The sequence below is a fragment of the Rhinoderma darwinii genome, chromosome 4 (assembly GCF_050947455.1).
Source record: "Rhinoderma darwinii isolate aRhiDar2 chromosome 4, aRhiDar2.hap1, whole genome shotgun sequence".
In the NCBI taxonomy this organism is placed as follows: Eukaryota; Metazoa; Chordata; class Amphibia; order Anura; family Rhinodermatidae; genus Rhinoderma; species Rhinoderma darwinii.
In genome coordinates, this window is record NC_134690.1 from 47,657,243 (window position 1) to 47,683,099 (window position 25,857).

Sequence of the window (25,857 nt, forward strand, 5' to 3'; positions counted from 1 at the left end):
CATGGCTTCACGTTCAGGACAAGAGAGATTAAATATCCTACCTTTAGGGAACCTAGCTTCTGGTACCAAGTCGATAGCGCAATCGTACTCTTTATGAGGAGGTAACTCTTCTAAGGCTTTTTTAGAAAAGACATCCGCGAAGTCCTGAATAAACTCAGGTAGAGTGATCACCTCCTCAGCGAGAGAAACCAAATTAATAGAAAAACATGACGTCATACATTCATTACCCCATTTAGTAAGATCACCAGTATTCCAGTTAAAAGTGGGATTATGCGTCTGCAACCAAGGCAGGCCTACAATCAAATCGGACGATAACCCCTGCATCACTAACACAGAACACTGCTCCAAATGAATGGAGCCAACAATGAGTTCAAAAACAGAGCTATGCTGCATAAAATAACCATTAGCAAGCGGAGTGGAGTCAATACCCACTACCGGGACAGGTTTAGGCAAATCAATTAGTGGCATAGCTAGAGACATGGCAAATTCTACAGACATAATATTAGCAGCAGGCCCTGAATCCACGAAGGCACTGCCGGTGGCAGACCTTCCATCAAAAGAGACCTGAAAAGGAAGCAAGATTTTATTAGGCTTCATGTTAACGGGAAATACCTGAGCGTCCAAGCGACCTCCCCGATGGTCACTTAGGCGCGGAAGTCCTTCCGGCTGATTATTCTTGTGCCTGGGACAGGAGTTCAATTGATGCTTGTCATCCCCACAGTAGAAGCAGAGACCATTCTTCCAGCGGAAATCTCTACGTTGTTGGGGAGACACGGAGGCCCCGAGTTGCATCTGTTCATCCGAGTTCTCCGTGGAAGAACGAAGCAGCGGAACCTCTGGAGCCATCATAGGGGAGCCAGAGGTGAAGGCACCAGAACGTTCAAGTCGTCGTTCCCTGAGACATCGGTCAAGACGTACCGCTAAAGCCATAGCCTGATCTAGAGAGTCAGAGGTGGGATAGCTAACTAACTGGTCTTTAAGGGCGTTCGACAGACCCAATTTAAACTGGCACCTCAAGGCAGGGTCATTCCACCGAGAAGCTACACACCACTTCCTAAAGTCAGAACAGTACTCCTCAACGGGTCTCTTACCCTGACGTAAGGTCACCAGCTTACTCTCAGCAAAGGCAGTCTTGTCAGTCTCGTCATAGATGAGCCCGAGAGCAGAAAAAAAAGTCAACAGAAGAAAGTACAGGGCGTCAGGAGCCAAGGAGAAGGCCCATTCCTGGGGGCCGTCCTGGAGCAGGAACCTAATTATACCCACTCGCTGGCTCTCAGAACCTGAGGAGTTTACAACTCTCCCGAAAAGAGAAAAAAGTCCTCTGGTCCCCTGAGGAACGGTCAGGCAACTTGAGGTGTGGTTCAAGAGGTGAGGTGAAGGTTACTACCTGGGTAGCATCACGCTAGTTGAACCTCTGAGCCAGGTCTTGGACCTGTAGGGAGAGACCCTGCATTTGCTGAGCCAGGTCCTCAAGGGGATCCATAGTAGAGTCAGGGACCTGGGTACGAAAAGGTATGGGACCTGTGATTATGTAATGGTACGGGGTGGGGAGACGACAGGTGAGCCCTAATCTACCCGCAACTCAGTCCCTGCCTACTTGCACGGCCCGTCCTAAATGACGGCATACAACTGGGCGACGGTCCCTACGCTGAGTAAGTGCAAAGACAGACAACACAAGACAAGGGCACACAGAAGCAAAGGGGAGTAAGGGCAGTTGCCCACGGAAAACCGTGAGCAACAGGCAGTGGTGAACGAGCCAAATCAAACCAGGAGAGTACGTAGTAGCAAAACAGAGCAGGAGAATAGTCATGCAAGCCAGGGTCAAAAAGTTATAGCGGTCAATCAGGTAAATAGCAGGAATAGCAGAGCCAGGAAAACAAGAGAATCACAGGCAAGGAACATGCTGCAAGTGAGGGTATAAATAGACCAAGGGCGGGAGCAGAACCGTCAGGCCAGGCTGTGATAGGTTCTCCCTCTCCTCAGCCTGCAAGCCTGAGTGGTAACAGATCGCATCACTCTAGCAGACCTTAGAGCTGATGAAGGCTGATTAACCCCCGGGCGTCGACACAGAACCTGTGTCAGGCAAACCCTTTACAGTCCAAATCACACTTTCTTTAATCCATACTTACAAAAAGAGCAAAATCCCAAATCTAAAAAGACAGATAAAATCAATGATATAAAAGCGGCACGCCTAAGGGTGAGGGTGTTTGGCCTTTGTATCGAGGGTGTTTCAATGGACCATATGAAGGGTCCGTTGAAAAATAGAACATGTCCTATTTTCTTCAGTTTGGACAGATCCCTCGATAGACTCAAGTCTATGGGGATCCGTAAAAACGGGTCCCGCACGGGGGCAATTCGGACGTGAAAAACTGCAATTTTTCATGTCCAAGTTTGCACTCGTTCGTGTGAATCTGGCCTCTCATATACTAGTAAAGTAAAATTAAAAAGACTTCTATAGGTCTGTAAACATTTTTTTTTTATTACTTGGCAATATATAGCACTGATATTTGTGCTTCCTAACTTTTTAAGCCTAGCTAGTTTCATTACTGATATAGTTTTGGCTGGATGTTAGTCTTGAACCTCAGTCATTTCTACACATTTACTGTGTTGCCCACATAGGTTAGGGAAAATAATGCATTGAAAGGAGGTTTTAACAGTGTTCGCTGGGTGGTTAATGCAGCGCTGGGGTTTTGATGTTGCATAGATTTTCTGTCTAGTTCTTTCATCAGCCCGTGTTGCTGGCATCTGACAGATCTGCCTGTATTTTTATTTAATAGTGAGTACTCCTGCTCTGCTTTGTAGAATTTCCCATCCTTGACAGCTCTTTATACCTGCAGCTGCATTCACTCTGCACTCATTCTTTTTGTTAGAAATCCATTAATAATTAAACATTTTTGCAAATACAATTGCAGCTTATGCATTTTCGAGGAAGATTTCCCCAGATATTATGTGTATATATCCATATATCACTTTGTTGCGTGCATTTTGTGTCTTGAAGGACTTTGTTTACTTGTAAGGCTCCTAATGGATGTCTGGTTTGGCTGGTGTTTCAAGTAGATAGGCTATCAATTATTTTGTGCTAGTTTTAAAACTACCTTGCCCTACGTAATAGGAGCACTTTGTCAGATGAAACTAGAATCCAATATTCTATGATAAAAAGCATGTATTATTTCTTCAATTAGACTATAGACGTTGATAAGTAAATTAGGTGTCTGCAATAAATAGTGGCATTAGCACGCTACTCTCACTGTACGGTAACCTAATACTTGGGAGTGGCATAACTCGGTTTGCCGTTTCATACTCCATGATCCAGTGGATGTAGGAATCAAATCTTAGCATCATGAGAACCTAAGTAAATAAGGTTTTATGGGGTTGGAGTTCAATTCTTAATCCAGGCAGCCCTAACCCAGCACGTAATTTAAATATGACATCATTCTGGCATTTTACACTTGATCTTAGACCGAATTATCTTTGGCTTCCACTATGTTATGTACAACAATTATTAGTAAGCTTTCCCATAGCACAGACCCTATTATTCACAAGAGTTCTTCACAAAGTTAAAGGGGTTGTCCCATCAGGGCAGCCCCTGCTCATGTGCCCTATTAGGTCATGTATAGATGTCATAGAGGGTGGACCTCCACTTAGGAACCCCTGCTATGAGCCAGAGCGGAGAGCGCCTAACAATCAGGGAGTTGTGCTCTGACGAACTTGGGCCACCCATATATTACATAAATGACAGTGGCGTAGCTATAGGGGTGCAGTGATGGTTGGAATATGGGGCAGCCGCAGGCTGGTATTATCAGGCTGGGAAAGGCCAGAAACAGCGGACCTTCCCATCCTGGTAATGCTGCCTGCTGCTGCTGTGTTCTGTTTGGAGGGTTATTAAAAATGGGGGGGACCCAACGTCTTTTAAAAAAAATAAAATAAAAAATAATTGGAAAGAACGATGTGGGGTCTCCCCCAATTTTCATAACCAGCCAGATACAACACAGCAGCAGCAGGCAGCATTACCAGGGTGGGAAGGGCCACTGTTTTTGGCCTTCCCCAGACTAATACTACCAGCCTGCAGCCACCACGGTTCCTGACCGTCACTACAGATGGTCGGGTACTGGTTCGTACCCGGCTCTTCCCGGCACCCCTGGTGGCGGTGGGTACCGGGGTAATAATTGGGGTAAGTGTTAGCCTCTGCGCCTGCTAACATTAAGCCTTGCCTTAGTAATGGAGGTTGTCAATCGGCCTACGGCTGTTACTAAGGTGGTAATAATAAAGTTTAAAAAAATACAAGCACATAGAAAAAATATTTTATTGAAATAAAAAAACACAACCCCCATTAACCATTTTATTGAGAATAAAAAAACGCTGCCATTGAAGTAGTCCTCGAATCCGACGTAGTCCAACAACCGAACTTGTAAAAAAACACAAACACACAAAAATAATTAGTAACACATAAAAAAGCAAATCAATTCTTATTCTTACCTTTCCTGGGTCCAGCGCTGGAGCCGCAATGTCAGCGAGCTGGGCCCTATATCTAATCTTATCATGTGTGATACTGTCTGCGGAGCTGCTGCATCTAATTCTATCATGTGTGATACTGTCTGCTGAGTTACTGTATCTAATCCTATTATGTGTGATACTGTCTGCTGAGCTGTGTATCTAAGCCTATCATGTGTGATACTGTCTGCTGAGCCACTGTATCTAATCCTATCATGTGTGATACTGTCTGCTGCGCCACTGTATCTAATCCTATGTGTGTTACTGTCCGCTGGGCCACTGTATCTAATCCTATCATGTGTGATACTGTCTGCTGGGCCTTATATCTAATCCGATCATGTGTGATACTGTCTGCTGAGCCACTGTATCTAATTCTATCCATAGTTTATAGGGTCATAGTGCTATAGATATGCTTTCTCCTATACACACACACATTTTCTTGGGGGGGGGGGGGGGCATATGTATTGGGGCTATTTCCCCTGACATTTTAAGCCTTAGTGACGCCCCTGGCTGCTAGTGCTGCATTGTTGGGTCACTTAGGAGATCCAGCTGAAAGCTGTGGACTGTCGGCCATGAGATGTTTGTGGGGGGGGGGGGGAATAAGAACTTTCACATCGGGGCCCATGAGCCTTTAGCTACGCCCCTGATAAACGACCTCTCATCTGAATGGCCTCCATGTAATATTACATTTTCCCCACTGTCTGACTTGCTGCGGCTTCCCTGGCAACATTTGCTGTGTGTCTGTGATGAGACGACACCTTAATAAAGGTAGGTGCACTGTTTGGTGGCCCCCTAGTGAAATCACCAAGGCTAAACTGGGACTCAAGGGCCACCATGAAAAACCATAATTGACCAGACTTTGTTTAGATATTTTAGTACATGCTGGTTAACTGATTATTTTAACATTTGCGTGTTTCTTCGGCTCTGTTCTCATTTGCATTTGTTCTTTGCCATCAAGTTTCTGTTGCTCTTTAATAGGCAGAATAGCATAGCAGAGGCATAGACAGGTTCTCCAGCACCCGGGGCAAAGATTCGTTTTGCCCCCCCCCAACCTCTTTGCCGACAGCTCCTTCCCCCTCGCCATGTTTGTTTTCTCTACCAATCAATGACGTGTCATTTCCACATTTTTTTTTTATGTAACTCGAGCATAAAAACATTTTGTACATTTTACAAGCAATATAGTTCTATAAACAACACCAGAACCAAGCTCATTACATATATGCAGCACCAGAACAAAGCTCATTACATATATGCAGCACCAGAACAAAGCTCATTACATATATGCAGCACCAGAACTAAGCTCATTACATATATACAGCACCAGAACGAAGCTCAGTACACATATACAGTGCCAAAACCGAGCTCAGTACATATATACAACACCAGAACCAAGCTCATTATATATACAGCACCAGAACCAAGCTCAGTACATGAATACAACACCAGAACAAAGCTCAGTACAAATACATTTCAGTACAGAGATCATTTGCAAAGTCAGGTTAGCAGCTTCCAGTATGACCTGAATAATGGTAATCATATACTGGGAGTTGCTTATACCCCAAAAAATAGTACCCTCCACCATCTGTAAATAATAGGCTTCGTTCTCACCTGCATCGTGGTTCCGTTCATGGGTTCTGTCAGGGGAACCCACGATCGGAAACCAAACGGAAATCATAGCTTTCCGTTACGATTTCAATGGTAACGCTTCCGTTGCTAATGGTTTCGGTTTGTCTCCGTTTCACAAGGTTTCACAAGGTTTCTGTTTTATTGGCGGTATCAATAGAGTAGTCGACTGTATTCACCTGTAATCTATCACATCTCACTTAGATGTGATGTATTACAGGTGGATCACAGACCTGACAAGTTCAGGATTCAGCGTAAGATACAGCTGCTCTGTATACAGGATACAGAGCAGCTGTATCTCAAAAAGTTAAAAGATTTTTTCATAAAAACTAATTATAAAGTTGCACAAAACACACTGACATTTAAAAAAAAAATCCCTTTCAAAGGTGTACATAATCATTAATGCAAACAATCAGATCGTAACAACCATTGTCCAGTAAAACACGCAGCACATGCGGTTTTACGAAAAATTGGTGCAGTTTTTAAATGATTGTTAATGTCTGCAAAAAACTCCATGGACATTAACAATCATTTGAAAACTGCACAGACTCGTGGGAATGCAGCATGTTGACGTGGTTTGCAGCTGTATCGTTGTAAGACAGCAGCTACTATATGTATATACTGTACGGGTATGTTCACACAGGACTTGTGGTGCCGTTTTTAGGCCAGGAATGCGGAAAACTGAGCAGAAAAAAAAATGGATACTTCGACGCTTTCCTCCTACATCCTGCAGCACTGGGATGATGTTTTATCCCATGTGACCGCTGCAGCTTGCGATTGACTGCACTGGTCACATGGGATGAAACGTCGTCCCAGGAGGCCGGCCCGGAAAAAAACAGAATTCTAGGTAACTATAAGATTAAAATTTTTCCTCAGTTCCGTTTTTTGCAGCGGAATCGCTGCATTTCCTCCGCAAAAAAACACATCTGCTATTTGTTTGCGAGTTTTACTTCCCCAATGAATTAAATGGGGAAAACCCAAAACAAATAAGCAGCATTTACGCAAATACAATTAACATGCTGCGGATTTAAAAAGCGGACCGCAGGTCAATTACTGAGCCTTTTTCCCGCTCATCGTGTGGGTGAGATTTGTTCAAATCTCATCCACTCTGTTGCTACTGCATTTGGGCTCATCCACACGTAACGGAATTGCTGCGTATTTAAATACGCAGCAAAATACAGTAGCAGCAAAGTGGGTGATACTTATCAAATCCCATCCACACGCGGCGTAAAATTTCTGACCAGAAATTGACCTGCGGTACGTATTTTTCGTACCGCAGCATGTCAATTCCTGCTGCGGAAAGTGGACTGAATTGCTGCACTTTTCAGAGATGACACCATCCCCCAGCATTGTGAAAAATGCAGCAAAATCCGCACCATTTTATGCAGCAAAAAACACAAGAAATGGTGCTGTTTTTCCATAGCAGAATTTCTGCTAGTTGCTGCAGAAGTTTTCAGTAGCAATTCCAATACGTGTGGAGAAGCCCTTATACTGCGGATTTAGGGTTTGTCCACACACACAACAGAATTGCTCCAGAAAATTTCTGCAGCAATTCCATTGAAAGTCATAGGCACACATGAACACGTACACATCACACACTATATATACACACACATGAAAACATCACACACTATATATACACACATGAACACATCACACACTATATATACACACACACATGAACACATCACACACTATATATAAACACATGAACAGATCACACACTATATATACACACATGAACACATCACTCATTATATATGAATATATATGTATATATATATATATACACACACAGGTCACATACACTATATATACAGACAAGAACACATCACACACTATATATACACATGTACACATCACATACACTATATATACACACGTACACATCACAAATATGCACATTACATGCACTTACCTTTTATGTAGGATATTTGTGGAGGGAGTTCAGCAGGTTGATGGCCCGACACAGTGCCGCGGACAGTCTCCCTTCCCCATCCCTCAAGTCCCGAATGATAACAGAAGCAACCCGAGGAGAGGTGTAAAGAGTAGGGAGGGGGGCTGGAGGGAGAGATTTGTTAGCAGCACAGACTACAGCTGCTGTTTTAGTCGGTCGAGCGGCAGTTGTTAGCTGCTGTGCCCTGCGCCTGAGGCCAGAAGCTCACCTAGAAGGCAGACCGCCGTCACGGATTGTTGGCGCCCCCCTCAAAGTTGCGCCCGGGCCACATGTCCCGCCTGCCCCCCCACCCCCTAGCTACACCCCTGTAGCGTAGCATGCTGCAGTACTCTGTCCAGTAAAAAGAAAAAGGGAAACCTGCTGGACCCAACTAGGTGAATTGGAAAATAAATGGTTAAGGATCCATCAAACGGATCATCATTCATCATGAATGATCATAACTGATCCATCATGAATCCTAGTAAAAACAGAAGACATAACTGCAAAGTTAAGCAAAATATTAATTATATTAAAATTTTACCTTGTACATATTTAATATTTAAGCATGTAATGTAACCCTTTTGTGTTGGCAGCTTCTGTGGGTAGAAACCCTTTGTCCACAGGGTTCTGATGACTTGCAATTCCAACACTCATGGGTAGGTGCTCACACCTAGATCTGTAATCTAATTAAAAACGTTCAACATGAATACGTGTTCCCCAAACAACTGTGCTATGCCATAGTGCCATAAGAAGAGCTACTTTCAAGGGCACTACGTATTCTTCTGGAACATTCATTCCGATACTCTGACATAAGCCTCTATTCATATATACTAGAAACTTAAGAGTTAAAGCACTGGGTAGAAATGTAAGGACAATCTTCCCATATAATGTCTAGTTATTCCAAGAAACTGGCCCACATCTCCTTGAAGGACCACAGAAACACAAGATGCAAATCTGGCACATGAGCCATGGAGGTTTTTGACAATAAAAACGGTTGCCCAGTATTAGAAAAATATTTTCTTCCAAAAACCGCGCCATGCCTGTCCATGGGTTGTGTCTGATATTTCAGATCAGCTCCATTAAATTAAATGGGACTGAGCTACAATACTAAACACAACCTATGGCCAGAGGCAGAACCGAATATGCCCCCTGTCAGTGTGAAACTGACGGGTATAATACCCTGCAATAAATAATTATTGCAGGGTATTATAACAACGATCCAGCAATTGGGTCTTCAAGTCCATAGTGGGACTAAAAAAAAGTTACAAAAAAATGTACAAAAATAAAAATGTAAGGCCTCATGCACACGACCGTAGCCATGTGCACGGCTGTGATTTTCTGGTCGGCGGGGGGCGGAGTGTCACCCGCAAGCCGCCCACAAATCGCGGGCCGTGCACATGGCAGCGGCCATTATTTCCTATGAGCCTGGACCGCAGATCACGGTTGTGATAAGACATGCCCGTTCTTTCTGCGGTCTGGGCTCCTGGGCTATGCATGAACTGTGGAAACCACGGTCGTGTGCATGGCCCCATAGGAATGAATGGGGCTCAATTCTCCCGTGGATTTTCGGGGGAATTGCAGCCGCAAAAGCACGTTCCTGTGCATGGGGCCTAAAATTTCAAAGTAGAAAAATTTAAAATCTCCCTTCTTCCCTTATAAAGTCCTTTATTGTTAGAAAAATTGAAAAAAATAAATTAACGATGCATAATTGGTATCGCCCGGTCCGTAACGGCCTGAACTATAAAAATTTAATTTATCCCACATGGTGACCGCCATAAAAAAAACTTGCCAGAATCGCTATTTTTAGTCATTAAGCTCCCAAAAAATTAAATAACTAGGGATCAAAAAAATCAATAAAATAAACAGTTTGTTCTGCAAAAAACAGGCCCTTACACAGGTTTCTTGATGGAAAAAAGAAAGCTGTGGCTCTTAGAATATGGCGACACAAAAACAAAATAATTTCTTTAAAACTGTTATCTTATCGTGCAAACACCGTAAAACATAAAAAAACCTATATACATATGTATCGCCGTAATCGCATCGACCCAAAGAATAAATTGAATGTCATTTTATAGCCCAGGGTGAGCCATGTAAAAAAAAAGAATAAAAAACAATAGCAGTCTTCACGGCCTAATTACACTAAATTCAGCAAAAATCCTATGGGATCAAAATGCTCATTATACCCCCAGATAAATTCTTTTTAGGGCTGTAGTTTCCCAAATGGGACCAATTCTGGGGGGTGTCCACTGCTTTAGTCCCTTAAGGGCTTGGCAAATGCGACTTGACGCCCGAAAACCAATCCAGCAAACTTGAGCTCCAAAAGCCAAATAGCGCTCCTTCGCTTCTGAGCCCTGCCGTGTGTCCAAACAGCCGTTTATTACCACATATGGGGTATTGCTGTGATCAGGAGAAATTGCTTTACAAATCTTGGGGTGCTTTTTTCTTCTTTATTCCTTGTAAAAATTGATAGTTTCTACGTTTTATTGGAAAAAATTTAGATTTTCATTTTTACGGACTAATTCCACTAAATTCAGCAAAAAAAGCTGTGGGGTTAAATTGTTCACTATATATACCCCTTGGTAAATTCCTTGAGGGGTGTAGTTTGCCAAATGGTGTCTTTTTTGGGGTGTTTCCACTGTTTTGGCCCCACAAGACCTCTTCAAACCTGACATGGTGCCTAAAATATATTCTAATAAAAAGGAGACCCCAAAATCCACTAGGTGCTCCTTTGCTTCTGAGGCCTGTAATTCAGTCCATTAGCACACTAGGGCCACATGTGGGGTATTTTTAAAAACTGTGGAATCTAGGCAATAAATATTGAGTTGCGTTTCTCTGGTAAAACCTTTTGTGTTACAGAACAATTTGTTAAAAATGGATTTTCTGACTAAAAAAAGAAATGTGTAAATTTCACCTCTAATTTGCTTTAATTCCTGTGAAACACCTAAAGGGTTAACAAACTTTCTAAATGCTGTTTTGAATACTTTGAGGGGTGTAGTTTTTAAAATGGGGTGACTTATGGTGGTTTCTAATATATAAGGCCTTCAAAGCCACTTCAGAACTGAACTGGCCCCTGTAAAAATAGGTTTTGTAAATTTTCTTGAAAATTTGAGAAATTGCTGCTAAAGTTCTAAGCCTTGTAACATCCTAGAAAAAAAAGGGATGTTCAAAAAACAATGCCAACATAAAGTACACATATGGGAAATGTTAATTAGTAACTATTTTGTTTGGTATTGCTATCTTTTACAAGCAGATAAATAAAAATTTAGAAAAATGCTAATTTTTGCTAATTTTCTTTAAAGTTTGGTGTTTTTCACAAACAAATACTGAATTAATTGATAAAATTTTTCCACGAACATAAAGTACAATATGTCACGAGAAAATCTCAGAATCACTTGGATAGGTAAAAGCATTCCCAAGTTATTACCACATAAAGTGACACATGTCCGATTTGAAAAAATCTGCTGCGTCCACATGGCCAAAACAGGCTCCGTCCTTAAGGGGTTAGGTTTACACTCCAATGTAGTCCTGTTGTAGAACCAGATATGACCTCGCTCCTTCATAACTGTTGAATCTCTTCCCCGTGGTTAGAACTTATTCTGCTTGGATTTCATGCATGTCAACAAATGAGAACACAGTTATCTGTAGATCCATGTATTTCTGTATAGTTTTGCATATATATGGATACTCCAAGCCTATTTCTTTCCATTTGCACATTGCACTTGTCATTGCAGTCTAGCGTTCCATGTAATTTTCGAAGATCTGCCTTCGTTTGCTCGTCTCAGGACTGATGTATCTGAAAGATGTGAAGAAAATCACCATTTCCTGCTGTATGCTTACAGATCCATAAAATCCACATTTCTTATAACTTTTACTTGTTTTCGATTGTAATTCAGAAATCTATGAAGGAGCCTGCAGTCATGTAAGCAGAGGGTTTATCCCAAACATATTTCAACTGACTCAACTGTTCCACCAGAGCGCTTCATCTTGTTTCATGCCTCACTTCCACATATATCCTCTTTAAGAATTTACTGTGCAAGATTTTGGGAATAATAGAATTTTTCTGTATATTAAGATAGCCTGATATGTTATGGGAGGCCAAGGTAACAATTAGACGAATAACCATGTGTAGGAAGCTTTCAGGAACTCCTGATCCATGTTTTAACATCTCCTAGGATTTAGTGATTCTTCTCTTTTCTCATCGAGCCATGAAACACGTCTTAGTCTCTAACGGAATATAGATGTTGGTGAGAAATGTGGCCAAGTGTGACCCACTTTAGATTCTGACCAGGTCAATGGGGCTAAACTGCAATGCCAGACATAACATATGGCGTCTCACTGTTTCTGGGGGAAAAAAAACAAGTTTTTTTTCTTATCCTTAACATCCCCCTTAACCCCTTCCCGCAATTTCACGTAACTGTACGTTATGGGATGCGGTCTGTTCCCGCATTTCCACGTACAGTTACGTGAACGCTTTAAACTGTCGCCGCACCGGGATGTGCGGCGGCAGTTTAAATCAGCCTAGCAGCTGAGGATGCCGGCTGAGGACCAATCACAGCTGTCCTCGGCCGGCGATGGCTGTGATTGGTCCATCAGTGCAGATGGACCAATCACAGCTTAGTGTGACGTTTCGAACTATTTCAACTTCCGCCGCACATCCTGGTGCGGCAGAAGTTTAAAAAATACGGCTGTCAGAGACAGCCTAGCAACTCTGGATGTCGGCCGAGGACCAATCACAGCTGTCCTCGGCCGGCGATCGCTGTGATTGGTCCATCAGTGCAGATGGACCAATCACAGCTTAGTATGACTTTGACAGCTAGAATGCATTACATTTCTGGAAATACGGCTGTCCAAGACAGCCTAGTAACAGAGGATGCCGGCCGAGGACCAATCACAGCTGTCCTCGGCCGGCGATCGTTGTGACTGGTCCATCACAGTTGACAATTGGAGAGGGGAGTTTAGTGTAGTGTCCGTCTCTGACCGCTTCACTTCTGTCAGGGAAGCGATCAGAGAAGGAGCCATTGCTAGTTAGAGTATAAATTAATAATTAACCATATAAATTAACCCCTGGATCACCCAGCAGCCAATCTACTGTGCCCTATACCTGTCCTGTGCTTTATACAGGTGTCCTATGCTCTATACAGGTGTCCTGTGCTCTATACAGGTGTCCTGTGCTCTATACAGGTGTCCTGTGCCCTATACAGGTGTCCTGTGACCTATATAGGTGTCCATCACCAGCCATCTGTACCACAGTACCCTTGGTGATCTGTAATAAGACTGGTAGCCTTTTGTGCCGCATCCAGCCTCGTGCGCCGCATCCAGCCTCCTGTGCACCAAGACGTCTGTTACTGCCCAGAGTTTAAAATAAAAAAATTAATCCCGTCATTGACTCGCCACCCTCCTGTGCCTGATTGGCACCAATCAGCCTCATCAGCACTCTGCCACCAGTATCACCTGTGATCCCTGCAAATCATTGCCCACCTGTAATTAACCTGTGATACCTACAAATCACTGCCCAGTGACGTGTGTGAAAAGTGAGGTGTAAAATTCACACCTTCATTGTCTCATCGCTATCATCCTGTATTCTGCGCCTAATTGGGACATACCAAACTCCATCCACCTGCGTTTGACACCTGTTACCCGGGAGTTTTTGTAGATAGATTAAAAAAAAATTCTTTGGTTTTAAGGAATTCGTTATTCTATAAAATAAAAAAACCTTAAAAAAAAAAAACACAAAAAAAGTTTTACGTTACTTTCAACGCCTGTGACACTTGTTACTAAGTTTACAGAAGAAAAAAAAATGACTAAGCGTCTGTATACTGCCAAAGAGGCATGTAAATTTGATTGTGGCACAAACTAACATATATGCAGAGCAATTTATTTCCCGCAATCCAAATAGTTTTTATGCCAGGCCCCAAAAATGGAAGCCCACTGAAATCCGCAAGTTCTGGGGACTTCTATTGAGTATGGGCATTACCAAAAAATCCACGATACATTCCTATTGGAACAGACACATCCTTTATCATTCCCCTCTTTATTTTCTTGGAAGCCTTGTAACGTCCTAGAAAAATAAAAGGATGTTCAAAAAACTATGCAAACATAAAGCAGACATATGGGGGATGTTAACTAGTAACTATTTTGTGTGGCACTACTATCTGTCTTACAAGCAGATACATTTAAATTTTAAAAAATGCTAATTTTAACAAATTTTCTCTAAATTATGGTGTTTTTCACAAATGAATACTGAATTTATCGACCAAATTTTTTCACTAACATAAAGTACAATATGTCACGAGAAAGCAATCTCTGAATCGCTTGCATAGGTGAAAGCATTCCGGAGTTATTACCACATAAAGTGACACATGTCTGATTTGAAAAAAATCGGCTGTGTCCTGAAGGCCAAAACAGGCTGCGTCCTTAAGGGGTTAAGGTACGTTTGGCAAGAGAGGCAAAGATAACATATTTGTATAGTAAAAACACAAGATTATAAAATGTTTTTTTTTTTTGTATGCACAGGTTTTTTTCGATGCATTTTGTGTGCCACTGTATCAGTAAATATCAGTAAATATTGTTTCTTCATGCTTCACCTGATGCTGTATAATTTTCCCCTTAGTAGTCAATGGATATTGAAAAATCATATACGTGCATATAGGGCGGTGTAAACACCTCTGTACTGGCTCCATACAAGTACCGATTTTCTCCCATAAACTGCTGGCAAGGGCGACTGGTTTTGAAGCAGAAAATACATCGGAACTCATAAAATAATTTTTTGAACCACCATATAGAACTCCTATAGAAGTACACAGAGTTTACGTGGTATTTGAATGGTACACATACTGTACGATACCTTAAAGAACTTCACAAGTTACGTTTGCCCATCCGTACAGAGTATTGTATGGTAGTGATTTTTCATGCAGTTGTATCTGTAAATCCTTAAAAAAATGACATAACATTGACTTGATTGGTCTCTTTGGGCAACACATGGTCCCACATATACTAATGCTGTTTAATAGACAGTGTAAACTTAGACCAGGTCGGTGCAAAATACACCAAATTTATCACAGTGGGACATTTATGATATTTTTGGCGCATCTTGCATGACCTGTTAGACCCTCGACTCTTCCACATACCAATTTTGATATGGCTTATTTTGTTCCAGTTATTTTTTTTGCTGCATTTTGAGCTACGCCCTCTTCCCAACAAGCCACACCCCTCCTCAGAATACTATTAAAAAGTGTCTAGTAAGATGCAAACCTGAAAATGGCGTCAATTTGTGCCAACGTTTAGCACACTTTTGACGCTTTTAGACCCGCCGCAGTAAACCCGTCCCATTGTTCTTACTGTGCTCCCCCGTTTTTGTAACAGTATAATGTTCCCCTTAGCTGTCCTATACAGTATAATGCCACCATATGTACGTACCTAATAAAAAAAAAATTACATAATTACTTACCTATTCCTGTTCACACGACGGGCGGGGGATGCTTCTCCTCCTCTGCACTGTCCCATGAGTGACTCGGTGCAGACTGGCGCGATGACGTCACTACAAGGCTTGTAACTTTTATGTCACGGAACATTTATTATAGGGAAAACAATGTCTTAGACAGCAGCTTTCTAATAAAATCATAGAAGTAGAACAAGAAAAAACCGGAAGCGACAGTTCCATTCCACCATGGACACCACCGGCGACCGTCGAAACCCATTGACTTTAATGGGTTCTGTCAGTTTTCAGTCAAGGTGTCCGTAGTTTTACGGGAAACAATAGCACAACATGCTGCGCTATTGTTTCCAGAATTTCTGGTGGAATTTGGTGGCCCTAGGGGCTATGTTCTTGGAGGCTTTAGGTGTAATTATTCGCAAGTGTTTTGGAGTTAATTTGCGCTTTCTAGCAAGTTTCATTGGGACTATTATTAAATAGTCCTCAATGATTTAGTAGTTTTAAGAATATTTCATCCCCAGACAGTGTTTCTTCCTTTACCAATTCTTGTCTCATCTGTACTTTTTCCCATTTTTGACCCATTTTATCTGTTATCATAAGCTGCCTCTTTGTTATATGCAACTGAGTGTATTTTTAACGATATGATAATATCACCTTATCTGATAAAACTCTTTTTATACAGTTAAGATATTCTTCAAACCGAATAAAAAATTTAACGCTTAATGATATACGAGACTAGAATCCGGATTCTCAATTGGTTGGTGTCACATTTATATACAATTTCACAGTTTTTCCAGTGTATGCGATGAAGATAGGCCTGTAATTCAAAGTCTGATTAAAAGGGTTGTCCTATTGAGACACCCCTGTCTATATACAATATTAGGAAATATAATTGTCAAAGATGGAGGGTCACCGGCTTAGGACCTCCTTCTATTAACCAGTGCAGAGAGCCGCTGCAGAGAACAGCTCCCGCTCATATATCATATGGTCGCTCATCCATTTAAAAGGGTGTCATGTAATGCTGCCTTTCTCCTGTAGTGGCCGCTGTAGGAGAAATGTGCAGCTTTCCCCAGTGATAACGACTGATTGCTGGAGGTTTTATCTGCTGGACCAAAAGTGATTAGCTGATCACCAGAAGGTTTTCATATACAGAAGGTGTAAAACAAAGAAAAAGAGAAAATCCTCTTCTGTTACTTCACCGGTGCTGACTATTACCTACAGCCTTGTATACATTGCAAGTTCTGCCATAAATATCTGGTGATGTTCCAGCTATACTAATGCTATAAAACCTGGCTAATAGTAATTATCATGCTTTCCTCCTGAATTACTGTGTCCGCAAGTGTTGTTATACCTGTGGGAGGCCTTTTCATTTTCAACCCAGGGATTTCAAGTCCTGAATTCATAGGACGCTTCCACAGCAAAAATTATAAAAATGTTTAATTCATCAAATTTACTCTGAAAGTGAAAAAATAAGAGCAGATAAAGAAAACTTTGAGTAATTTTTGTCAACCTATGATTTTTTTTTTTGTTTTTTTTTTTAAATTTGCATGCTATTAAAATCTGACTTCCAGAAAATTTGCAAACAAAATGCATTAAAAATCTAATATCAGGAGCCCGTAGGAGTTTGTGAAGGAATTAATCCGTTTTTGGAAACAAATGGTAATTACTAGGTTTATTTATTTCCTTACAATATCCTGTGAGAGACAACGAGGCAAATGACAAAGGCTTTGAAAACACCTTGGGGTACAATTCCTATATGTTAAGCTACCAAACAGTCATTTTCCTAATGTTTTTTCCTTTCAACCTCGAATGATAAAGTAGGGCAGTGAGCAAGTTGTGCACATTAGAAAAAATCATAAATGCCGGAAGACGTCTCTAAAAATACAAGACTCTGCTGAATGGTAACCGGAGGGCTTCAAACGAAGTCAAATACGGAGATTGATTTTAATAGCTACAGGTAGTTCCCGCTATAATATATGCATTAAAATCATTGTGAATATGTTACATAACCACTAGTGGTGAGTCTTTTGTGGTTTGACGACCAGCAGATCTCCTCTACCTAGACAAGACAATGGAGGCTGAACTACGGGTAGCATTATACAACACCATAGCCTGTACGGTCGCGTAATAGGAGAATCACCAGTTGCCTAATCATCAGCAAATCAAATTTTCAGTTTTGCCCCTAACCACCACCCATTTTCCCTATAAATTCCATTTGGTTTGCCCTTTGTCTGATACTTACAGTATATTATTATTTACGGACATCAAGTTGAGTTTAACTTCTGAGAGCCATATGATCCCTTGTTCTCTATCTTGTCCTGTCTTCAGTTTGTCTCTTCAAGCTTTCTCAATGGCGTGTTTTTTATATGGGTGGTTATCTCCATCCATATTTTGGCTAAATCTTCGGAGCATTAAAGGGAACCTTTCAGCAGTTTTGAGTTCTCAAAACTGCTGACGAAGCGATATAGGGGATGGCGTTTTAATCTTACCTTGATGATGTATAATTCCTCCGGAGCGGCAATCGCAAGTCCCACTGAGACGGGACTTGATGCGCAAGTGCTGTCGTACGCTGCAAGCCCCGACCCTCTGCTCTAAGTGACGGCTCTAGTGGTCTCCTGATTGGACGCTAAAACCGTCACTCATAGCAGAGAGTGGCATTTGCAACTGCCACACCAGGGGAAACAAACGTCAGTTTCTCTGTCATGCAACTTGCCTGACTGAGAAAAAATGTTTGCAATGCCTCCCCCTCCTCTATATCACATTGTCAGCAGTTTTAAAGCTTCAAAACTGATGACCGGTTTCCTTTAATGTCTAGTGAGCTAAAGCCTCTCTGAAGATGTCTAAAATAATTGAATGGGGTCAGGGGCGGACACAGATCGCAGATACTGTATATCAAGTTACAGAAATTCCACCAGTGAAGTCACAAACATCCATGTAGATGTTAAGTAGATTTGGGTCTTATTCTATATTAAAGTAGTTGTCCAATTTTTAAAAAAACATTTTCATATAACTATTATGGAATGCTGAGTTAATAGAGGGGGTCTCCTGTTTATGACCCTCTTCTCTTGGCCAGAATGAGTAGAGCGATTATCTGGGGGACCTGTCCTGCATTACATACACGAAGTATTGACTTGAATGGGCACTGTGTAATGCTTAACTTCCCCTGTGGAGGTGCTTCAAGAAAATTGAACACTTACTACCAAGGTTTCCCTACAGATTTCAGTTCATTGTGAAGAAACCCTTCTAACAAGTAGGGAACCACTTTCAGAATACTATTTTAACCTTGAGACCCCATCACCCCACCTCCTGTGTATATCCTATTTTTGTAGAGGACTATGTTTGTCTTGTGGAAGGCAGTGACATGTCCTCTGCTCTCATTATATTAGGGGGAAAAGACTGATTATTACAGGAATAATGTCATGATGTGGGCAGGGATAGGGCAACCTGTAGATGCTGAAAGTATCTTTATAGATAATATCAGGCTTATTTCTTTATCATTTATTTGGGGGGTTTTCGCTGGGAGAAAATTGTACCAGAGGGAGGCGAAGGAAGCATGCTATTACATGAAACACACAGTACAGCTTTTATACATCTTGTTCCCGTGAAGCACTTGGCACATACCTCTGTTTTTTTTTTGTGTGTTTTGGTTATTTTTACCATGTTTTCTGCCTGCTCTATTATATTCTAGCAATGGGATGCTCTGACTCGCTAGAAGGGATGAGATTTATTACTATAAATAGATCACTTTTGTTCCTTGGCTTTGTCTTGTTCCTTTCAGGAGATCGTGGTACACAAAGCAGAAAATGTGCAATCTTTCATTTTTCACATGGCTTTATTTTTTTTTTTGTAGGTCACCGACTCAAACTGTGACTCCGAAATCCTTTCTCTGCTTCTGGATGCCAAGATGCTGGTAAAGTGCCTTGGCACCATCTACTACCCACGTCTGATTAACCATTTACTGGCTGCTCCTGAGGATGGCAGATGGAGCGTTGAAGAGATATCAAAGGAGCTTCATGATTCTGGATACAAAGCGGAAGCGGGGTCTCTACTCATGTCCTACAGAGGGACACATCCCGCCCTCCGAACCTTTACCTCTGCTCTCTCTAGTCTTAAACGATGGCTGTAGAGAATAGAGTACAGTGAATGGCATGATGTGAATCATTAATCTCTATTCTAAACTGGTAGTTATTGAACATATGATGGGTGCGCCATTTTCCTTGTTTATGACCAGGCCACATGGACATATGATTATTTTGTGATTTGTAAAAGCTCCATTGAAGCCCATAAAGATTGCTATATTAAGGTTATTTAGCATCAATGCTGAGAGTCTTTATCTAATTTATCTATATGTGGTGGGCATATGGAACCTCTCAGACTCCTATTGCCCCTCAACGTTATCGTCCAAGCTTCACATCCCCAAAAGTATTTTGTCTTTCCTTATATAGTTATGTTGGGAGTTTTCAGCTCATTTATTAGTAGTGATCTCTCCAGTAAAAAGTATTTGTAAGCCTTTCTTGAATACAGACTGGAAGACGTTTCTGAAAAAAAGGACTTCCTTTTCCAAACTATTAAGAATTTGGGGTCTGTATAAAAGCTGTAATAGCAAGATCGTCATAAATATTAACAATTGTGTCATGTTCCATATTTTTTGTTGGATGTCACTGTGCATGTCACTTCTACAGTAAATTACTTTCTAAGAGCAGATCTATCACGTTGCCAATCTGGCGACAGCATCAGATAGATGGGGAGACACTGAGCTCAGGGATATATTGTTTTCTATCATTTGATTCTGTATTTTCATATAATAAGCTGTATAAATGCTGCCAGGACTCGTAGAGAAAGCCAGTGAGCCTGCTTTCAAACCCTGCCTCCCCTCTGCACATAGTATGATTGACAGCTCTCCTTGTATACAAAGTCATGCAGGAAAAGCTGTCAATCACTGTGTGTGGGCGGGGGGATAAGGACTCACAGGCTTTCTCGGAGTCCTGGTAGCAGTTACACAGCTTATCACATGAAAATACTGAATCGAATGATAGAAAACATTATATACCAAAGCTCACCTAACAGAAAACAAAAACCTCATAGTCCAGTGAGCCCACCCATAGAATGACTGTGGTTTTTTTTCCAGCATGCCGCACTAATGAAAATGTCAATCATTCTGTGGTGGCCAGGGCTGTCATCCGATCTAAAAAAAACAAAAAACACAAATGCTACCAAAGCATGGTGGCTTGTTTAAAAATTAATAACAACGGGCGTTTACATTATAAATTCAAATGAAGCCGTTTTTAAGCAACATGTTTATTTTTAAGGTAGGACTAAATTATGATGTTATAAAAGGGGTTCCAGATTTAAAGGGGTTTTACCAAAATATTCACAGGATAGATGATCACTGTCTGATAGCTGGGGGCCGCACCTCTGGACACCCACTGATCGTGAGAACGGTGTGTCGAACCCTCTGTTCCTCCTCACTGTTTGTCCGCAGTGAGGAGGACAAATGGCGGTCGAGCATTCGTGTTGCTTCTCCATTCAAAGTGTATGGGAATGGCGGAAACAGCCGAGTGCAGTGCTCGGCTGTTTCCATCTCTCTTAGACATTGAATGGACTGTCGGGTTGAAGTGAGGAGGATCTGGAAGTTTTGGACCACCGTTCTCACGATCGGTAGGGTAAAAGTGGTGGTGCCCTCAACGATCAGAAAATGATCACCTATCTTGCGGATAGGTGGTCATTTTTGATTTTGCGATAACCCCTTTAAGCTGCACAATATAAAATTTTTCTCCCTATAGAAGTTAAAAGAATTGTCTAGGATTAGAATAGTTTAGCTACTTTTTTTTCTCCCCCCAAAAAAACAGCACGACTCTATAGGCTGTGTTTGGTATTTCAGCTCTTCCCCATTTAATTGAATAGAACAACCCTTTTAATATTAACGCAGCAGTTTCAGTGGACTATTTTCATTGACTTCCATCAAAGCATTTGTCTCAACATAGGCACTGGTAGTTTATCACTAGAATGTGCCACCAATGTCCGACTGCCATGACCTCTGCCAATCACTAGAACAAAGTGACATCATCACTAGGAAAGCACCATGCCTCTTCATCTCCTGACGGCTCTGCTCAGCCATGTCAATAAAATGTTGATTTACACACAATTATATCACATTCCTATGGAAAGTTACTGTTATCCAACATATAGTTCTACCCTTAGAGATTAAACCGCTCTTATGAACCAACCCCATCTATGAGTCTTCGTCAGTAGTTATGTGAAGGGTAAGTAGAGGGCAAGCAGCTGCGTTACAAATGCCAAGATATACCCAGAAGCACATGACCGTCAATGTGACTAGCGTAATGGAGAGTGTATTACTTTTACCATATCGTCTGCTTTCAATATAGTTTGAAGACGACGTCTAATGGAATAAAGAAAGCATTTTATTTGATGTTTGTTTAAGCTGTTATTACATCTGATTACCAGGATTTCTAACTGTATTTGATGTCCTGGATGCGTTTTTGCAATACTACAGAGTATAACTATGTCATTTTACTTTGCATATTTATGGCAGTAAACATCTTGCTCGCTTTTTACAGAGAAATGACAAACTGAAAAGCCATATGGATATTTTATGTTGATCCAATAAAATCTAACAACACAATAAAAGTTTACGATTTTTCATTTTTTTAATGTTTGTATCTTTTACACATAAATTGATGAGCAAATCAAAATTGGGGAAATATTGTGACTGTGCCTTTTTGGGAATGGATGGATAGAAGCTGTACATAAATATTAGGCCTGTAGGTACTAAGGGATATTTTCATAGGCACATGGAGGCCCTACCTGCCTATAAAATGCTCTGTAGGCACTCCATGTATTGCCGTAGGATGACACCATGAGCCATCATAATCTCTTCTACAGTTTATGCTTCTGGGGGGGGGGGGGGGATACTTCTCTAATATGGTATGGAATTCTGTATGAATCTGTAATAAAACACCTCTGTATTAAAATAAGAGCCTCTAGTATGGGCCCATATATAGAAGGCTATGTGTGCTGTATTATTGATTCGTACAACACTCATTCATAATACGACCATGTACATGAACCATAAAAAGCCTAGTTTAGACAGATATATAGACATTATTAACCAGATCGATAAATGGGTACTAGTTGAGTTGATTGACTACATGGCAAGATGTATATAAACGCCCAAACATCACATACACTTGTGCCAGTTCAATATACCATTCCAAAATCGTGGTTATTTCTCTGACTATGGTCCTTGTACTCTAGCTTTCTAATAGATTTGAGAACATAAATTTTAGGATTCAGCCTAAAGGGCATTAGTGGGGTCATGATGTGAGATGGGTCGATAAGACTTGGTTCAAATTCATTGTTTTAAGTCAGCCCAAAAAATGTTTGATGGGTTTGAGTTTAGGCTGTGCGCATACCGGTCAGGTTTTTCTGTACCAAACTTGGAAAATAAAAAATAAAATCCCTGTTTAACTCCTGAACCGTTTTCCGAGCCAGGGCTCCTCTCAATGATGTTCTCACGCTCAAGAGTCCTCGATATTTATGAACTACAGTGCCCACGCTGGTTGGCAGCTTTCTTACTATGCACAGTATGGGGAGAAACCTGTCAATCAGCGTCAGGAGGGCAGAGGGAGCCGTAGCTCATGAATATCGAGATAGGCTTAGATACAGGGCCCAGCAGACCGAAATATATATTCCTATCCTACACAAGATGAGAGTTTCTATGACATTTTAACATCAGGAAAAATATTTGTTTCAAAAAGAGCATCAACATTGGGCTCATCTCTTTCACGCAATCTGTGTTTTGTTAAGAAAAGAGCAAGTAAGGCTCTTCATGTTAGGGTCATATATTCGAGCTTCAGACAAATACGTCGGGTATATTCACTGGGCCCCATTCACCCAGCGTATGGGTCTTATGGGCGACGTACGCCATTGTAAATCTATACAGTGGTATATGTTGCAGCTTTCCGTTGGAGGTATACGTTGGGAAATTCTCCTGATGTATACCTTCCATGCGAAGTACGGACGTGATGTGGACAGAGGCTTAGGCCTCATGCACACGACCGTAGCCGTGTGCACAGCCGTGATTTTTGGGTCGGGCGGCTGCGGACTGTCAGCTGCGGGCCGCCCGCAAATCGTACGACATGCACATGGCCGCCGTCATTGTTTTCAATGAGTCCGGACCGCAGAAGATGTCCGTAATAGGACATGCCCGTTCTTTCTGCGGTGCGGGTTCCCGGGCCATGCACGGACCGTAAAAACTACGGTCGTGTGCATGGCCCCATAGAAAAGAATGGGGCCGCAATTCTCCCGTGGATTTTCGGGGGAATTGCGGCCTCAAAAACACGTTCGTGTGCATGGGGCCTTAGCCTTGGCTTTCAGTTCCTGGATCATTTAAATGTGGTCACAAATGTGAAGCCCGTTCTTTTGTTGCAATAGAAAATACTAGTGGGTCCTCTGTGATACAAGCAATGGGAATAGACCAGTTCAATGGTTCGATTTAACCCCCCAAAAGAATCGTACAATCGATATTATACGAAAAGAAACCCACTCTCTAGGCTTCCCTACAGTACTCTGTAAAATATGTTATATGCAAAATATATTAGTGTTACACTCTTTGTAAGAATAAATGACTCTATGTTTTGTATCAACTGTTGATCTCACATTAAGGCTATGTTCACACAGGACGGATACTCTGTGTAAAAGCACACAGCGTTTCACCCTGGAGCCCGCAGAGAATTCCGGACGAAAAACCGCACCAAGTTGTGGTTCAGTTTTTCGACTGGAATGTCCGCCCCCGGAAAACAGTAGTAAAAAAAGCCGATGGGGAAAATCTGCAACAGAAAAGCAGCGATTCCGAAGAATAAATTGACATGCTGCGGTTTAAAAAAAACAAAAAAAACACACCGCATATCAATTTATGATTTATGTTATTTTGGATTATTTTTTGCCCAGCATATGGATCAGGGTTGTTCAAATCACATCCACTCTGCTACTACTGTATTACGCTGCAGATTTTTTTCAATGAAATCCGATGCGGAAAATCCACAGTGTTTACGCTACACCCTACGGGACCCACGCGTTGTTTATACAATATGTAATGAACCAATGTGTGGTTAAACCGCCAGCACTATATAGTGAATAGCACTTTATCCTTTGTAGGTATATAGGATCAGAAACACCGCTTGGTCTGTATTGATTTGCCCAGTTTAGAGCGTGAACTTTACACCTGACGATGATTGCTTTTACGGTGACTGTTCAATGGATGAAAATTTGGTGCACAGTACGCTATTCACTGCTTCGATAATTTCCACATGCCGACAGCGATGTTCACAGCGGTCTTCTATATGTGCATATGCATTTAGTGTGCTTCGTCCTCTGGAATTTCTGGGCCCCATACTGCCAAGGAGTCTGGGCCTCCGCCCCCCTTAATTATCAGGGGGGATGTAAAGGGGCGAGAGGTAGGGCACAGTAAAAAGAAAACTAGCAGGGCTTCTTTGGAGGGGCAGGGCACAGACAGGAGGTGGGTGTCGGAGGGCAAAGGGCAGAGACTAAGTGCCAGGGCTGGGAGAACTGAAAGTAGCAGTGGTGGCCAGGGGGAGACGCAACCTCACAGGGGCTATGTGGAATGACAAGGAAGAGGCTCTGTGGGGGGGGGGCAAAAAGGGAAACCGTGTATATGCAAAAAATCTGTCAGGGTTTAGGGGGGGGGGGGCAAAATAAACAAAAATGATTGCACTGAAGCTGCTGAAGTCCTATACACTGCAGAGTTACTCACCAAAATGAAGTTCTGGCTGCTGCAGTCTCTAAGATCTCCCACCGCCGCGGGCACGCCTGGATGATGTTTTTGCATTCTCTTCACACGCTGCACGCACGTTATCTGTGTAAAAACACTTCAGACACCAGACATCTAAATAATTTCAAACCCCATACTAGAAAAAAAAATTCAGACCCTACACCAGACCTGTTAAGTAATTCAGACACCTTTCCACCAGACCCCTACCTACAGCCAGAGTTTAGCATTCAGACTTTTATCTACAGGAGGGGGTGGCGCTACCTACAAGGGGCTCTATGTGGCACTACCTACATGAGGTGTGTGGCGCTATCTACAGGGGGCTGTGTGTGTGTGGCAATATCTACAGGGTGTGTGTGTGGCACTACCTACAGGGGGTGTGGTGCTATCTACAGGGGACTGTGGCTCTCTACAGAGGAGTATGTGTGGCACTATCTACAGGGGTGGGTTTGGCACTATCTACAGGGGGCTATGTGTGTGTGTGGCACTATCTATAGGGGGGGTGTGTGTGTGTGGCACTATAGGAGGGTCTGTCACTACATACAGGGGGTGTGCAGCACTACCTAG

General features: G+C 42.0%; 1 protein-coding gene across 2 annotated transcripts in view; it reads left to right on the plus strand.

Annotated features, from left to right (window-relative positions):
* Nucleotides 1-22,117, plus strand: part of NBAS (NBAS subunit of NRZ tethering complex) — a 655,156-nt gene extending 633,039 nt beyond the window's left edge. For both annotated transcript variants that reach the window (XM_075861089.1, XM_075861091.1), the window contains one exon: nt 19,333-22,117. In XM_075861089.1, the coding sequence (XP_075717204.1) occupies nt 19,333-19,608 (276 nt within the window). In that variant the 3' untranslated portion in view covers nt 19,609-22,117. The remainder of the gene's footprint in view (nt 1-19,332) is intronic.
* The last annotated feature ends 3,740 nt before the right edge of the window (nt 22,118-25,857 follow it).